We start from the raw sequence: 18,343 nt of genomic DNA, 5'->3' as shown, positions 1-18,343 counted from the left end.
TTTCTGGCTTTTGGGCGGGGGGGGGGGGGGTGTTCTGTTTTTTTAATTTTTGTTTTTAAGCTGGGCAAGTTAATTACTTGACTCACCCCAGTATCGTGCTTGTGCCTCTCAGTAATTGTAACTCCCAAGTAGCCAGAGCGTGTGGAAGAGGTGGCCTGTCTTGAGTCTGCCTTCTTTACCTTGCCCAAATCTGTCATCGTCTGCTTCATCTGCCTTCCTTGCCTACCCTGTTCCTTTTCTCCTTTCCATGTTCAGGCAGAAGGAATATCAGCTGCACTCAAAACTTAAGGAAGAGTTGGAGAGCCAATGGATCTGCACTGATATTTTTTTTAACACAATGTAAAAAAAAGTTTTGAGTTGGGTTTTTTTTTTTTTGGATCCAGATTAATCTTCCCTGTTCAATTGTCATCTGCTCTTGACATTGGTCTGGCAAGCACTTTGATAGATGAATTGAAAAGTTTTCAGTTTTTGCTGAAGCATCCGTAACTACCTACCTCTATATCTGCTGCTGCTGAGAATCCCTCCTCTGTAACCTTTGTGACATTAGGCAGTGGGATATGACAGTGCACTGGCAAAGCTGCCTTCCTGGTCCTGACAAAAGTGGAAGAAGTCTGAGGCCTCCAAACTCCTGCTGCAGCTCCCAATACCTTTGCCTGTGCTCTGGCAGTGAAACCTGTCTTTATTGTACTGACTTGAATTCACCTTTAAAAGGATAAACTAAACCGAAATCAAATATACCTAATGCAGTGTTGGGAGTTTCCTCCTCTTAGTCCCCAATCCAGCTGTCAAAAGTAGAAGGACTGTTTCCCTACCTCCTGATAACTGCACCCCTCTGTATGTGTTCAGACTTCTGCAAAGTACACCGTATCACCAGGTATCTGATCATCAGCAGCACCCTGATGTGTTGAGAAAAATAGATTTGTGTTTTCTGGAACTGTTCTGGCCATCACTTCAACCACTCACTGAAGAAAAAAAAAGTGTGGGTTTTTTTTTTCCTCTTCAAATGTCTGAACTGTGTTCTTTGAGGCAGCCATGGCAAGGGAATGGGAGAAAGAAAACTTGGGCAGTTGGCCAGAGAAGTGACCCAAGTGCATAAAATAGTTAACTTGTCCCACGCTGATCTGGTTTCCTTAGGGCAGAAGATTGGTCACTTCCCAAGTTTCAGTGACTGGTCTGGGATTGGTTTCTTTCCTCTGGCTGGCTGTCATTGGATCATCCCTTGCAGCAGCAACAGTGGGTTAATGGTGTATATGTTGCACTTGCTCAAATTTTCCTGAGTGCTATTGTATTGAAATTTGGTGTGTGTGGGTGGGTGGGTGGGTGCTCTTTAAATTGTACAAAGACTCTGTTCTTTTGAAAATTCAGGTAACAGTTTTGTTCACTTTCTTGGAAAGAAAACTGTTTGAATGAAATTCCCTTGGGTGGGGGAGGTGGGAATTTTATTACCAAGATGTTTACACCTTCCATTACCTATCATTTCATTTGAGGAGCTCCTCAATTTCTGCCCTGATGGCTTGTAGTCCTTCAGATTCCCATAATAAAACCTACATTCTATTCTGGGACATGGCTGCTTTCTCCCCTTGTTGAGCACCAAAGTGCCAGAAAGAGGGTCGCTGTGGAGAATGGGCAGCGGGCCAGGATGCGTGTCTGCGTGTTTGCAGGTACGCAGCTACTTTTGTTACCTTGGAACCAGAGCACAGCCTGCAAAAAAGAGCAAGTGAATGAATGAATGAGTGAATGAATGAATGAGAACTTTTTTATCACAGTGGTGAGGACTGGTTCTTCCCTGCCCCTCCCCCAAGTGGCAAAATGCATGTTTTTTGCTGTTTTGTCACTGGCTGGAAGATTCCCCTCTTTGGGCTAAAGAGCACATCAGAGCTTTGTCTTTTCCCTTCCTTAGCCTATCTAGGGGACCTGTTTGTTACTTACCATTAAGCCTTTAGAGTAATAGCAGTATTGACCAGGAAAAGGTATAGGTAGCTTCCTTCCCTCTTTTCCCTGTCTGAGCAGAGTTTCTATTGAGTCCATAGAAATTCCCAGACCTTCTCATACCATCCTAGAAGATTCCCTTCATTCCTACCAATCACTGTATTTTAACAACCAGAGAGAGGGCAGTCTTAGGGCAGAACTGGGACCATGGGTGCTCACAATTAGATCTTTAGGTAGGTGGTGATGAGAAATTTTGACAAGCGTATTTTTAGATGTTTATGTTTTGAAAAGACTACCAGACCAGGACTTAGGAGACGTGAATTGGCTGCAAATTAACCTGATGACTTTGGGCAAGTCACTGGCCTCAAGGCTTGCACAAGATTTTTGAGAGGATCAGATGAGTTGTGTCCAAAAGCACCCCTAAATTGTTGGTGATCCTCAAATGTAAGGGAGCTGTGTCATACCCTACTGAAGGGAAGGAGAGTTGAATAGATTCTCAGTAGCTATATGACTTGGAGCAACTCAATTCATTTTTATGGGCCTCAGTTTCCATACCTATAAAATAATTAGGTAGGTCTAACATGCTGTGACTTTCATCAATTAAAGACCTACACAGAAGGAATTCTTAGTGCCCTCAGAAGAGATGAGACATGAGAAAGTGAGGAAAGACCCACACTGGTTTAGAGTACTGGGGAATTCCAGCAGTACAGTTCCTGGGTAGGGAGGAAATAGCATCTTTATTTTCACTAACTTCTAATTGAATTTAGCATTTCCCTCAATTATTTAAAAGCATTCTGAGGAGGAATCCATAAGCTTTACCAGACTTCCAGAAGTATCTATGACACAAAATACATTAAAATGTCCTATTCTAGAGAAAGGCCACATCTATGTGAGCTAAACCTATACCTGCCCAGTCAGTCCTTCTGGGCCATCTTTAGTCAGTCACTGTCATGGTGAATTTGATTCCAGTGATCCACTCTGATTTCTTTATGTGCAGATTATCTGTGCTATGATTTGGTTTGTGAACAAATCCTTTGCCTTGCTTCTTTCCACCAAAAAAGTCAACAAACATTTTCTGGTGCTATGGATTCAAGAACAGTAACCACAGTTGCAACTTTAGGGGGAGAAAAAAGACAACAAAACTGCTAAACTTTCATATTTTACATACTATACATGTAGCACCAGATGAGTTAGAATCGAGTTTTGGTCCAAGCTCTGACCCGGGGCTTTAGTTTCATCATCTACAACACATTGGTTATGCTCTATTTTACAATTTTATAAAGATCAAAGGTGTGAGGATGAAAGTTGCAGATTATAGAAACAGGCAAATCTCAGAGGTGATTTTTTTAAAAATTGGGGTAGAATTCAATCTTCCTTCTTACAGGTTTCTTTTTTTAAAAAAATTTTTCATCCTATTTCCTGTTGAACGTTAAGAGCTAGGTTGGAGGCATCCTTGGCCAGTTATCTCCAGGCTGCTCTATCTTTTTCATATCCCTTCTCTAGTAAGTGCATGGCTCACTCATAGTCACTTTTCAAGCAGGTGGCAGTGTTCCAATGTCATGGAACATTAACAGCTATGGGAATGAGAACAATAAGAGGGATAGACCATGCGACATGATGTTCAGAATTCAAAATGAGAAATAACTGAACATATAACCCAAAGAGAAGACTTAGAAGAATAATGTATCTGCTTTCAACAATGTGAAAGAGGGACAAACAGACTTATCCTCTGCCTTCCCAAATGGCAAAAGTAGAACAATTAAAAAGAACAGATACAAGATAGAAAGGGAGGGCACTAGCAATTGAGGAGATCAAAAGAGACTTTTTGAACTGCCTCTAGAAGGAACAGAAGATTCTATGAGGCAGAGGTGAAGATGGAGAAAATGCAAGATTGAATGCTTTACAGAAACAAGCCAGTTTGGCTAAATGACAGAATGTAGACATAATATGCAATGAGGTTAGAAAGACAGATTGGGATCAAGTCCTGAAGGATGTTAAAGCTGAGTAGCAGATTATATTTCATCCTAGAAACAATATGGGAACCACTATTCAGTAGAGGAGTGTCCTGGTCGGATATGTGCTGATAAGAAAACCAGTTAGGCTATTTCAGTATTTAGAGGCAAAGCCCTGCACAATGACAAGTGGCTGTGTAAGTGGAGAAGGAGGGTCAGATAAAAGAAATTCTGTGAAGGTTAAACTGTCAAGATGTGACAACTGCTTAAGTGAGGAATCCAGAATAAAAATGAGGTTACGAAGCTGGAAGAATGGTGGTACTTTGGCAAAATAGGAATATTTGGAAGAGGCATGGCTTTTTGGGGGTGGGGGGGGAAGAGCACAGTTTTGAACAACATTGAGTTTGAAATGTCTTTGGGACATTCAGTCTGAAATATCCAAGAGGCAGTTGGTGATACAAGCAAGCTGGAGAGACTGGACATAAACCCATGGAAACTGATGTGATTGCTAGGAGTAAGAGAGTAAAGAGAAAACAGGATGGCCCTAGATGGAGGGAGTGTGATATGGATGATGAGCCCAAGAAAGAGACAGAGTAGTCAAACCAATGGTAAGCAAACAAGGTTACGTAAACCAACAAAGAGAGAGTATCCAGGAGGGTATGGTCATAGATATCAGAAGTCAAGAAAGATAGCTAAGAAAAAGACCATCAGATTGTGTGAGTAAGAGGTCATTGTTAACTTTGGAGAGAGCTGTTTCAGTCGAGTGATGTGGTCAGAAGCCAGAATGTAAAAGATTTAGAAGTATGACTCATTTCACTTCAAAATATTAACTTATTAATTTTTGATGTAGTGGATTAAGTGATGGATTTGGACTCTGATAATGTCAAATCCCTACTCTGCTTCCCTATACTTGTCACCCTCTCTGGGCCTCAGTTTCCTCAAATACAGAACCAGATGTCAGCCCTTAGTCTATGATATTTTGAACAACTAGGGCTATCCAACTAACAGAATAGACTTCCTATAGTGAGTAGGAAAAAATTGATTAAAATGGTCTCTGAGGTCCTTTCTAATGCTAAACATAGCTGATCCTAAGATGGTTTTCCCAGATTTTGGGGTCTGGCTGCTCAGTTCTCTGGAGCTACTTTGCACATACATGTAAGGGCCAAATACCAGCTTGCAAGTTGATGGTTTGCTACTGTGGGATCTTAGATTAAGAGCTAGAAGTGACCTTTGAGGTCAACTCCAACCTCACTTTATAGAAAGATTAAGGGATTTGCCCGACCTCACACAACTGGGACTTTCTGACTCAAATCTAGCACTACTGGCTACATTGTTCATTAATTTGATGTTTATGAGATACACTTGTCATTGCTGTGTTACACTGCCACAAACTGTACTTCTAATGTGTCTCAAATGTATCCCTTTGGTCATTAGGGAGATCAGATGGATCCCCCAGTTAGGAGTTGGGAAAAGGATACTGCTCTACAGAAATCAGGAGACCTAGCCATGATCCCAGCTCTTTCACCGGCTTGTTGAGGCACCCTGGACGTTTTCCTAGTCATTTATAACCTCTCTAGGACACAGTATCTTCATCTGTTAAATGGGGGAGATATGTCCCTTGCTTCAGTGTTTTTAAAGAACAAATGACTTTATGTGAAATTGTTCAGGGGTTATATCGAAGAGCCTGCCCAATTAATGAGTCCATTGCCCGATCTGATATGAAAACAGCTAATTAAATCTATAACCTCAGTTCAATACTGAGCAGAATTGACAGCCTTTACTATTCGTTTTTGTTTAGCTTTTAGCCACTGGGGAGTGGCTATTTATAAGGTTTTTATAAATTATTTTTTAGGATTTATAAGGGCCCTTCCCACTCCAACACACACACACATACACATACGCATGCACACGCACACACTCACACACACATGCATACCACCGTCAGCTGACTCACAAAGTTCTATAGAAGTAGCCCAGTTTGGCAGGATGCCATTTCAAGGTTAACACTTCTAAAGCAAAAAAGTGAATTTGAGATTTAATCCCATAGATGGAATCATAAAAATGAACCTCAATGACAAGAGGCTTGGTTTGCTTTTTAGAGAAATCATTTAAATCTGCAAAGGGAATTGGCTGCAGTACATTCAGAATCATATCACTTTAGAGCTGGCAAGACCTTCCAAATCTCACACGCCATGTCTGATGGGGCCTGGGGATCCTAAATTCTCACTGCTACAACTAGGGACTGTATTTCCCAAACACACATGCAGTTACATCCATGGGAATATCCATTTTTCCTAGGGCTGCAGATTTCATCTGTATGTCTGTCCTCTAAGGACCAGTCTCATTTTGGCAGAGAGGATTCTATTATTTCAATTCAATTAAATGAGCATGTGTTTAACACCTACTATATGCAAGACACTTGGGGATACAAAGAGAAGAAAAGGTAAGCCCCTTACATTCTGTTGGAAAATATTCATGAACATTTTCTGAGCTGTATTATGTAGATCCACAAAAATGAAATCAAGGATTCTTAAAAGTATAATTTTAATCAACTTCTAAAAACTTTGGCTTTTTAAGTCCCAGAGGGAGCATGTCTTCAAAAGCAATGATTTTTAAAAGTTTATTTATATCTTTTGTTTTTATAACACTGATTTCCAGATATATTCTCTCTCTCTCCCTCTGTAATGAAAAATAAAAAAGAAGGGGGGAGGGCAGTACGGATTCAGCCAAAACTAACCAACTTATCAGTCATGTCTGACAATAAATGCAGTGTCCTGAATTCAGTCCATTACCTCTGAAAAGAAGAAAGGAAAGATATATTTATTTCCTCCTCTTTTCTTAAGAGTCCAAGCATGGTCATGATAATGACACAGTACTCTAACGTGGGATTTCTGTTTGTTCCATTTACATTATTACAATTTTGTATATTGTTTTCTTGGTCCAACTCACTTTGCATCAATTCATATAAGTCTTTCCATGCTTCTCTATTCACATTCAGCATTTCTTGTGGCACAGTAATATTCCATTACATTCATGTACAACTATTCCCTTAGCCATTCCTCAATCAGTAGGCACTTGGTTTGTTTCCAGTTCTTTGCTATTACGGAAAATGCTGCTATAAATATTTTGGTGTATATGAAGCCTTTCTATCTTTGATTCTTTGGAATGTAGGCTTTGTTTTCTATTTCTACCCCCTCAAGTCAACCTAGCCTTGTTTTGGAACCATGGCAATGGTACTGAAATGGACCTTCCTTGAGCCCAGTTGGGTTCTTGTGGAAGCTGTGATCTACCAACCCATGATACTCTGAGATAGTGACAAGGACATGAAGGTAGAGAAAGTTTCTCCAGAAGTCAGACTCACCCCAAAGCATTGAAGGTTTGGATGATTTGAACTGAAATGGAGGCCTTTTAAAAATAGGTCTTGGGGGACTTTTGAGTCTTTGGGGAAGCAGCTTGGATTTTTTTTTCTAATTTCAACTTACAAAGCAGGACAGAAAGTGTTCAATGGTGAAAACAACATGGGATAACATCAAAATGTAGCACACAAGTGAACATCCCCTTGGGCATCTCTGACCCTGGAGGACTGCCACCAATTAGTAGCTACCGATTTAGGTCTGTTCTGTAATTCATGAGCCAGGATTCCTTTGGACTGCAAACGGCTTAGCTTGTGGTGTTCTAAGAATTGAGCACATGTACAGGAACGTGTCTGTTCTTCTCTTGCCTGCTTTTCATCCTCTGCTTGTTTCCACTGCACAGCCTGGTTCTACAAAGCCAGAGTTCATGATGTCAACCTGAAATACAGGCTGCAAAGTAATTTTAACTTAGGATTCCATCTTAGACACAGCAGAGGAGCCTCTCGTTCAAAAGACTGTCACTGGCAGCAGCAGAGATAGAAAGGACAGAATGTCCACAGGGATCCAATTAGACTTAACAGAACTTTGCAAGTATGCTTATTAATAAGAGTAATAATCCAACAGCATTTACTGTGTCAGGTACCCAGCACACCTGAAAACCACCAGTGCCCATTCTGTGAGCAGGCTTTTGTGCTGGGAGGTGTAGGGCTTAAAGATACAGAAGGGGAGGTGGAGCAGTGTACCATAGTGGACAGAGTGCTGTTCTGGGATCCCACTAAATCTCAGCTCAGATTCCTGCTCTAAAATTGACCAAGTCACTTTAATCCCCTAAGTTCCTCCAGGTAACTTTTTAGGGCTTGCCTAGTGAATCCAAAATTGGTAGAGGGAGATTTCATACCGGGTGTTCTCTGTGCTGAGAGAATTGATCACACAGGCCTAATTGATTACACTAAGTGAAAACAAAGCACCCAAGAATTCCACTATTGGAAATGCCACCCAATATTCTCATTCTGTGTTCCTTTCCCCTACCTAGTGCCCTGAACCTTTAAGGTCTCTTGGGCTAACAAAATCTCCAGTAAAAGACGTGAGACTCATTCTCACTAAGGCATACAAGACTAATAATGGCTTAGTGTCACCAATCACCCTTCCACAGCTACCCAGGGATTAAAGCCAAAGATATAGCTCAAAAAGGAGTTTCTTACAACCACAACTTTTCCCTACTTCTCTCCCCTCATTGGGAGTGCTAAAGGAGAAGTAACTTGGTCTCTGAAAATCACACCACAATTCATTGTGCAGAATGAGATATATATTTGTGAACATAGCCAATACAGTTATCCCTTCCACATCACAACTTTCCCCAATGAGGTTTCCATGTATTGTGAGTCAGCATAAGAAATTAAATGAAAATTTGGGGGGAGTTTTGTGAAAACTGCAGATGACATAGAAAAAGTTTAGAAATTCAGAAGTGCATAAAATAGTGTATAATATTGTACAATATCAACCCAAATTTTATAATAAGGTACTGTAATCACCCCATAAAAGAAAAAGAAAAAAACCAGACTTTTCTGGTACAAAAGGAGGGCTAAAAACTTTTATGTAGATTTTCCAGATCATTGAGGTGCCACGTCCCTAACTCCCCTCCCCCATGTGGAAGGGACAACTGCATGTGGATTTGTTTGGCTAAAAGACAGATAAATAGATATGCATAAACATATATGTATCTATTTGTGGCAAAGGTTTTCTTTTTTTTACAAGGGGAAGGGTAGGAGGGGGAAAAAATCAATGCTTCAAGTTTGAAAACAAATAATTTCAAAAAAATTACACCCTAGGGACATTATCAAATAAAACCAGACTAAGCGGTATAGCTAGGTAAATGGTAGAGCATGCCTTTCGGGGAGAGGGCCAACAAAGCCAATGCTTTGTGTGTTTTTTAAAGAAATAACAAAGATAAGGAAATTATTGACTGGTATAGCTTTATTACTGTGTGTTTAGAAGCCTGTTTTATAGATATTGGACCCTGACCATCTGTGTGATGGTAATCCATGCCTACCCTTCTCCCTTCCAAGTACTCTTCTATCTATATTTTATCTATATTTGTATCTACATTTTATGTCTATATTTTATGTTTTATAGTTTGTGAAAAAGATAAGGTTAGTATTATTCTCCCCTTTTACACGGAGGGGCAGTAGGGAGAAAGGGAAGCACTGTTTTGCTCAAGATCACACAGATAATTAGGGTTTCCATTCAGTAAGCAACTTGTTAAATATCTATTTCAAGCCAGTCAATATGGTAGAGAAGTCTTTCTAGAAAAGGCAGTAACTAAAATGGACTGTGAAGGAAAGTGGAGATTACAGCAGACAGGGAGGGAGTTGAAGGTCGGAAAATACATTCTGGATACAGCGCTGAGCAAAGGCAGAGACAGAGACAAAGACAAGAAGAAGGAATGGTAGGTAACATGATTTAGCCAGAATGCCAAATCAGTCCATGCAAGGGAATAGTATGTGATCAAGATGGAAAAGTAGGTTGGAATAGGTTGATTCATGCAATTAGATTGCTTTGGCAGTGATGCATAGGATAGACTGGAGAAAGGAGAGGCTGGAGACCAGAAGACTATGTAGGAAGCCTTTTTGGAGTTCAGGTGAGAGGGCCTATGTGGAATGGGCCAACACTATCATGTGTGCCTCCAAGGAGTATGCCTTCTCATAAAGGAAGCTTAGGGGAGTGATGACCCAGGGGGAATGTTTTGGTAGTGTTGACTTGATCACTATTTTCAGAACTAGAGTAGGACAGGAAGGGACAGGCCTCGCAGAAAGGTATGTGCTCCTTAGCATGGCATAAAGTGGGTGGGGGTCCCAGGGTCAGGATCCCAGGGTGGGGACATGACTGTTGTTGCAGTTTTTCCTTTGTTCTCACAGAGGACCATGACATCAGGAAGAGGGCACCATGACTTGAAAGTGAATTGGATTTAAGTGAGGCAGGGGTGTTCCAAGTTCCCAGTTTCACTTTCTGCTCTGAGTCCAGTGGCCAGAGATAGATCAGGACAACTGCAGATGGCCCCCTGAGGACATGAAGTGCCAGCCTAGAGGCAGAGGCTAGATCACAGGAGCCTGGAAGTATGAATATAGCCAAGGACAATTAACTTTGCCAAGCACCTGTCCAAGAATCTACAGAGCTGTTTGTTGAGTCATGTTTGATTCTTGGTGACCCCATTTAGTTGATTTTTTTTTTTTTTTTGGCAAAGGCACTGGAGTTGTTTACCATTTCCTTCTACAGCTCATTTGACAGATGAAAAAACTGAGGCAAGTAGGGTTAAATAAGATCCAGGGTCACACAGTGAGTAAGCGTCTGAGACCAGATTTGAACTCAAGAAGACTCACCTTCCTGACTCCAGGCCTGGCACTCTATCCACTGCACCGCCTAGCTGCCCTTATAAAGTTAATACTCCTACATATAGGCCTAGCTTTCTAGGATTCTACTCATATTGGCCTAATATGAGTTGTCCCTGAAGAGTCATATGTGGTCATAGATGGTGGCAGTAGGGTTAGAAGGTAGGGGATAGAGCAGAAAGAGAACTCAGATCTCCTAATCCTAGGTCAATTTTCTTCCCACCAGGCTGGGCTTCTTGCTTTTTACCTTATCAGACCCCTACAAGGTAACTGAAGGGTAAGGAGTCTGGTCTTTTCTCACATACAATCTGAAACTCAGATTTTTGTCTCCCAACTCCCCCGGCTAATGCATTAGAGCAAAAGTGACATCTAATTGGCTCTTGGTGGCATATGTGTGACAGAAACAAATATCTCTAAAAGGTTTGCAGACCAGCCCCACACAGAACAAATTGCATCCCTCTGTCCATGGTGGCACAGTGCCATTCAGTTGCTCTTGGATTTTCATTACCCAATTCTCCAAGGGAAAGAGATGTGATGTGTTTACTTTGGGAGATTCTGAAGGAGAGCCATGGGCATCAATCTGCTCTGCCTAGTATTCTAAGACTAAGAGATAATCAGGGCATCAGTTCATTGCAGAGGGCTCATTCTCGCAGTAACAAAAAGATCGGTCTAGACGTTCATATTTACATGTATCTGATTCCCATTCCAAATCCATAATGAGAAACGTGTTCTAGTGGAATGTGCCTCTCTTGCCTGTCTAACAAAGGCTGGTGCCCTGATTCTAGGGACCAGAGAGACCTGGAAAATGCCCCCAAGCCTAGAGGCTTCATGTTCTGATGAAAAGAGCACTGACCCTGAAATCAGAGGAATTAGATTCAATTTTCTACCTTCGATGCTTACTACTTGGATGACCTTGGGCAAGTCCCTTAATTTCCCTGGGACTCAGTTTCCTCATCTGTAGACTGGATTTATTGGTCTCTGAGGTTCCTCCCAGTTCTAGACCTATTATTCTATGATGCACTTTTTGATCAGGATTCTTGACTGTGCAGGTCAAGTCCCATCATGAAAACACTTAAGTTTTGTTTCATTCCATGGTGGACTTAAACCTCCAAATCCACCCATAGACCCAGAAGTTTCTTCTCATTTCAGTTGACACTTAATCAGAGAACTAGAGTCTCTCCTCAGGCTTCCTCAAGTCAATTTTTCCTCCTTTAAAATAAAGAAAAAAAAATTTAGAGGTAAGAGCCACAACCAAATTGAGACAAGGGCATTTCAAGCTTAATTTTATTCATTAAAAATCTAAATAAAGTGTCATTGGTGATAGAGAGTACAATGTATCTTTCTTCCATGGGAAGAAATTTATAAATTGTGGGGGGTTAATGTAGAGAAATGCAATCTCAAAATGATCCCAAAACTCCCATTTTGTCTACTGACTGTAATCTTCTCTCCATGAAACCGTGCACTATTGTGGGAAGATCTATACTGGCTGCTAGTCAGCCAGAACTGAGGTAGCTGTGTGGCCCAGTGGATAAAGCACTAGACCTGAGTTCAAATCCAGCCTCAGACACTTGTGTGTTGTGACCCATAGCTAGTCATTAACTTCTGTCTCAGTTTCCTCAACTCTAAGATGGGGGTCACAACACCTACCTCCTGATCAAATGAAGTAACATTCATGCATGGCATGAATAAATGCTTTTTCCCTCCTTCTAGCCCTGCCTCTGCCCCTGATTGGCTAGGTAGCCTTGACAAGGTCTTTCCTTCCTTGGGTTTCAGTTTACTCATCTGTAAAATGAGAGGATTAGATTAGATCTCTAAGGAGGTTCCTGTCATATCTAACATTCAATTCATTCCTTTGTGATTTTAATTGTGATCTAGGCAGGTTAAAATGTCCTTTCTCCCTGACTCCCAATCTCCATCAAAGGTAAATTCCTAACAAATTGTAGCTTTGCCCAAAATGCAGAAAACTGAATAGTAAGGGAAATAAAAGGGTGTTTGGGGTTAGATTCTCAATCTCTGAATCAAGAAGCAACTTTGTGAAAAAGGGATTAGATTTATTCTGCTTGACCCCAGAGAGGTCTGGGAGTGCTGGGAGCAATGGGTGGGGCATGAAACTTAATTATATTAATATGATGTTAATATGATATTAATTATAATATATTAATTAGACTGAAGAGACATACCCTAAGTGGAATGGGCTGCCTAGGACTTAAACCTCCAAATTGGGCTCCCCCTCGAGGAAACCCAAGCCAAAGATGGATCACCACATGTCAGGTATATTATAGAGTACAAACATTCACCACATGGCCTGTAGCCACTCTCAGTCACAACAGTCACAAGTGCTGCTCAAACCATATTAAAATGTAATTGGAAAATATTCAACAAATTAAATAAAAATACAATAAAACATAGATAATGTTAGAAATGAGTTGTTAAGTCAATATGCAACCTGCAGGGATCCTCAGGTAGTGTTTCTCTGATTTTGACAGCACTGCTGTTGAGGGGATCTTTGTCCAGGTAAGAGTTGGACTAGATGCTCATGTCCCTTTCCAATCCGAGATTCTGCAATGCCCTGCTATGTGTTCATGTAACATAGACTGTCTCCGTCTAAGTTCTGTGCTGATTCCTTATCTTGATCTGGAAAGGACTCTGGGCTCTTCAAGAGCTGAGTACATTTTGACAGGCCTGGTGGCAAATATGATCTGTTGTCCAAGGACCAACTTAACTAAGTTTGGAGAGAGAGGCTACTACCACCTAGGCAGTAGAGTGACAGATCTTTTAGCTACAGAAACTCAGAAGGTTAATTCAGTTTGACAGGTATGTATTAAGCACTTATTAATAGGCATCTTAATAGGTCCTAGGGATACAAAGATGGGGAAAAAACCCACTCCCTGCCCTCAAGAAGCTTACTCTACTGGATAGAACAACGTGTACACAGATAAGTAAAAAATCAAAATATATACAAGATGGGGTAGCTAGGTAGCACAGTGGGTAGTGTGCTGGCCCTCAAGTCAGGAAGACCTGAGTTCAAATCTAGTCTCAGACACTTACTAGCTGTGTGACCCTGGGCAAGTCACTTAACCTCTGTTTGCCTTAATCTGCTAAAGAAGGAAGTGGCAAACCGCTACAATATCCTTGCCAAGAAAATCCCATGGAAAGTAGGGTCCATGAGGTCATGAAGAGTCAGACATTAGTGGATGACTGAACAACAACAAATATACTAGATAAACATTATAGTAGCACCCCAGAAGAGTACCACCCCCTGAACTGTCTGTGGTTATGTTCCCCTAGAGCTGTGGTTCTTAACACAAAAAGGTGGTTCATGGGTCCCTTTCCTGGTCAGATGAAACCTATGGACCCCATTCTCAGAACAATATTTTTCATGCATAAGGTAAAATACACAGGATTACAAAGGAAGTCGATTATATTGAGTTAGGACATTTTTTTTTAAGTTCATAAATCCAATTAAGAACCCCTGAGCTAGAAAATGTTCAAGGTATTCTGTGGGTCTGCATGACTTAACCTATAGTTTGCAAACCCCCACTGATGGGTTTACCTTTGAGTCATCAGAAAAATGACACAATTACTGAAATACCATGATAAGGAAAGGAGTAACAAAATGTATCTCCCATAAACCCTGGACACACTCTCCTACAAATACACCCAGCATTCACTGACAAAAAAGACATGTATGCACCATGGTTCCAAGGAGAGAGGCACATGTTTGAGAACACCGCGGGACTGTCATGGGGAAGAAGGAGGAAATTACACCTGTGTTGCTTCAGGGTCACGATGTACCGCGCTGTAATCTGCTTTGTGGTTGGGAGTGTTCACACCGTAATCACTGAAGAATTCAAGTACATAATGTGAAAGCCATTAGGGACCAGAAAAAACATCTAGCCCAGCCCTCTCATTTTACAGACAAAGCCTAGAGAAATAAAGTGGTTTTTCCCTTTACACAAGTGCAAGATCTGGGATTAGAACCTGGGTGTCTGGTCTTGAAGTCCTCTGCCCCGTGTTGCTTCAGAGATACTTCTCCATTTGTTCCAGCCTTAGAGGCTAGATGGAGATGGGGCTCCGACAGACAGATATCACTTTTGCCATCAGACAGGCTACCTTCACACGCAGCCAGTGGGAAAACTCTCTGCCTTGAGCCAGTTTCTCACGACTGCATAAAAAATGATTTCTCCCTTGGCTGTCAGGAGCTTATCATCCTGTGATCAAATAGGTTTTTCAGACTCTCTTATGCATGAAATTGCTGTCTTCGCTTTTCCTGCCTTATCTTAACTGATGTATATCAAACCCTGGAACTCTTTGGGGGCTACTGACTCCTGTTCTGATCCACAAAGGGAGAATATGAAATGGTCTCTTTAAATTTTGCAGGACCCATTTGAGTTTCCTTCCCCTATCAAAAAAGAGAGGAAGATGTCGCTGGATGAATCTGGGAGTCTAAATAAAGATGGGTTTAAACAGATCTCAGCCCTGAGAGAAGCAGAGCTTGGCAGCCTGGGCCTGAATGGCTGCGTGTGGCAGCCAACTCCTGGCTCCCCTCCCTCCAGTAGCTCAAGCAGAAAGCAGACGAGGGAGAAAATTAGCTTGTGCTTAGGGGGCCGTGACATGGCTCTGTTAGGTATGACGATCCTAAGGGTTTAACGTTAACCAAATGTCTACTTAAGATTCCGAGTGTACCATGTGATAGGGAAGGGAGGAGGGGAGCTGGCAGGTTTCCATCTTTTCCCACTATATATAGACTTCTTAAAACATATAGCTCCCCTTCAGATCGGACCTAAAAGCGAGCGAGCGAGACAGAAAGAGAGAGAGACAGAGACAGAGACAGAGACAGAGACAGAGACAGACAGAGAGACAGAGACAGAGACAGAGAGACAGAGACAGAGAGAGACAGAGAGACAGACAGAGAGACAGATGGGGGGGAGGGGAGGGATGGAGAGGGACGGAGGGAGAGGGAAAGAGAGAAGGAGAGAGGAGAGGAGGGAGGGATGGAGAAAGGGGGAGAGAGAGAATGGAGGTGTAGAGAGGGGAGGAGGCTCACCAAGATCATGCAGTTGGTGAATAAAAGGGCAAAAGCGGGATTATGAACAGGCATCCTCAGTCTCCAAATACGATGTTCTTTGCATTACACCAAGTTGTGATAGATGAGGTTGTGTAGGTAGAAACCTGCCTGTACCGAACAGCTTTGATGGGAACAAGCAAATGGGAAAAGGCGCACAGCCTCGCCTGCCCTAACTGTTGAGGGTGTGGATCCAGAAACCATAGGCTGTAATGTTCTCCCCACCCTTTCCCCTCCTCTCTCCCTTTCCTCTCCCTTCTCTCCTTTTCCCTTCCCTTTCTCTTCTCTTTTCCTTCTTCTCTCTCTCTTTCCTTTTCCCTCTCTTTCACCCCTCTCTCTTTCCCCTACCTGTCTTTCATCTTCCCTCTCCCTCTTCCCATTTCCCTCTCCCTCTCTCTCTCATTCCCTCTTTCACCCCTCCCTCTTTCCCTTTTCTTCTTCCCTCTCCCTCTCTCTCCCCCTCCCTCTTTCACTTTCCCTCTTTTCTCTCTTCCCCTCCCTCTCACTCCTTCCCTTTCCCTCTCTTTCTTTCCTGTTCCATCTCTTTCACCCCTCCGCCCCTCATGCCCACTGCCCATTAATTGAAAGACATAAATCTGAATCACGGTCATTCTCTGTGTATTGTATTCCATTACTTCGGATCCCAAGTAAACGAAAGCGTCTGATTCCAGAGCTGATGCAGTCATGGATATGGAAGGGAAAGGACATGGAGCAGAGGAGCTTTGTTCAATTTCTGCCATCTTAGGTGGGTGGGAGAGGCAGGGGATGATCTCAGTGAGAACAACCACAGGAGAAGGGCATAACCCAGGAGGGGAGGGGGCCCTGCCCAGAAGGGGAGGGGGTCCTACCCAGATGAGACTTTATTTCCAAAGCAGAAGGAAGTGTTCACACAGGTCTGTTGGCTTGGGGAGAGAACAGCCCCCGGCGCCTTGTCCTGCCTCCTTGGTCCGTGTCATGGCGAGGGCACCTTCTCCTGGGAGGGCGAGCAGATGATCTTGAAGCACCCTTCATTACAGCCCGGCCTGGGCCCTGAGGGCGCTGTCCCCACCAGACCAAAGCCCCCCTGCACGGCTGCATCTTCCTGCTGAGGTGGGCCCTCGGGATGGGAGACCTCCGTAGGCACTGTGCTCTCCTCGGTGGGGGGACTCTGCTCAGGAAAGCTGAGGCTAGATGTTTCCACAGGCTCAGGCATCTTAAGCTCCTTGGCGATATCTCCAACACTTCCTGCTTCCATGAAATGATCTGTGAAGGGTGTGTGGGAGCAGAGTGAGTTCACTAAAACAACCTTTCCACTGTGGGGAAGACAGCTCCACCTTGATGTTCTCACCAGAGCCACTCCACATCTGGGGACCTTTCTGACCCTCAGGCTCTTCATCTGACAATCACACATATACCCTCATGCTTGCTGTCAGAATAATGAATACAAAATCATTCCGGAAAGCCAGCATAAGTGAAAAAACACTGGGCCTAGCTGGATTCCAGGCCTGACTTTGCCACTTACTAGCCTTGTGACCTTTGCCTTTGAATAGTAGCATTGTAATATGTGAAAATATATGAAAAGAGCACTAGATTGAGAGTCAGAGAACCTGGGTTCGAATCTTACCTCTTCTACTTTACTACCCATGTGACATGGGACAAATCACTTCCATTCTTTGAGCTTTAGTCTCCTCATTTATAAAATTAGGACACAGGATCAGATGACCTTCAAGGTCACTTTCAATTCTTAAGTCCTCTGGGTCATGAAGTTGGGGATAATGATTACTTATCCTACTTGCCTTCCAGAAGGGTTATGAGCATCCAAATGAATGGATGTATTTGACAGAGTCAGTCTCAGGGTAAAGCCAACCTGGGTTCAACCCTCACCTCTGTGACGCAGACTGGCTACTTGATCCTGAGGGAGACCCTTAATTTCTCAATTGTTGCCTATGTGCATCAGTAGAGAAGTTTCCTAATCAGAAACTCAATGAAATCAAGATGTTAATGAAATTTTCAGTGAAAACAGGTCCAGACCAAAAAACTACAAACAACTTGGTTAACCGTAAAACCTCCATGAGTGTGCTGTCACAACTGCTTATACCTGGAGAGTTCTTCTATTTAAATCTTTTTCAAGCCAGAATTGTCTCAGAACAGTGATCCCCATGGCTCTTTCATCTAATTGCCCCTCAGGGCCCAAAGAAATGGCTTGCAGGCCCAGATGCTTTGGGCTGGTGGATGGTGACCCTTTAATTTCATCAAGGTCTCTGGTTTCCTTGGAAGCATCCTTGGGAGGCATCCTTGGGAAACCATTGATTTGAAATATCCTCCATCTCTGAGTCAGGTGTCTCTGCCCTTCTCTTCTCCTTCTAGGTGTTAAGGATCCAGGTAAGGAAAACTCTGAGCCCACCACAGGAACACATGCTGAGAATTATACAGAGAATCCTGGCACTGGTGCAGGACAAACTGCAGTGGTGATGACTTTTGGATGGCGTACTTGGGACTTGGGTCAATAAAGCCTTGACTTAAATGTTGTGTTATTCTCTCTCAGTGTCAGTGAGGGCCTTTAGGGCTCCTCTAGTCCAGGGATCCTTCAGCATTTGTGTGTGTGTGGCTCTTTCGGCAGTCTGATGAAGCCTATGCACTCCTCAGAATATGGAAGGGTTTTTTTGGGGGGTGAGGATG

The 18,343-nt window shown here is 42.6% G+C and overlaps 1 protein-coding gene across 2 annotated transcripts in view; it reads right to left on the bottom strand.

The window, feature by feature from the left end:
• Nucleotides 1–16,545: 16,545 nt before the first annotated feature.
• The window catches only part of TNFRSF13B (TNF receptor superfamily member 13B), a 35,561-nt gene continuing 33,763 nt past the window's right edge, over nt 16,546–18,343 (bottom strand). For both annotated transcript variants that reach the window (XM_072597604.1, XM_072597605.1), the window contains exon 5: nt 16,546–16,927. In XM_072597604.1, coding sequence (XP_072453705.1) covers nt 16,638–16,927 — 290 coding nt within the window. In that variant the 3' untranslated portion in view covers nt 16,546–16,637. The remainder of the gene's footprint in view (nt 16,928–18,343) is intronic.

This window comes from Notamacropus eugenii, chromosome 3 (assembly GCF_028372415.1).
Source record: "Notamacropus eugenii isolate mMacEug1 chromosome 3, mMacEug1.pri_v2, whole genome shotgun sequence".
Classification (NCBI taxonomy): Eukaryota; Metazoa; Chordata; class Mammalia; order Diprotodontia; family Macropodidae; genus Notamacropus; species Notamacropus eugenii.
Note: the sequence above shows the minus strand (reverse complement) of the source record. Positions and strands in the feature narration are given on the sequence as shown.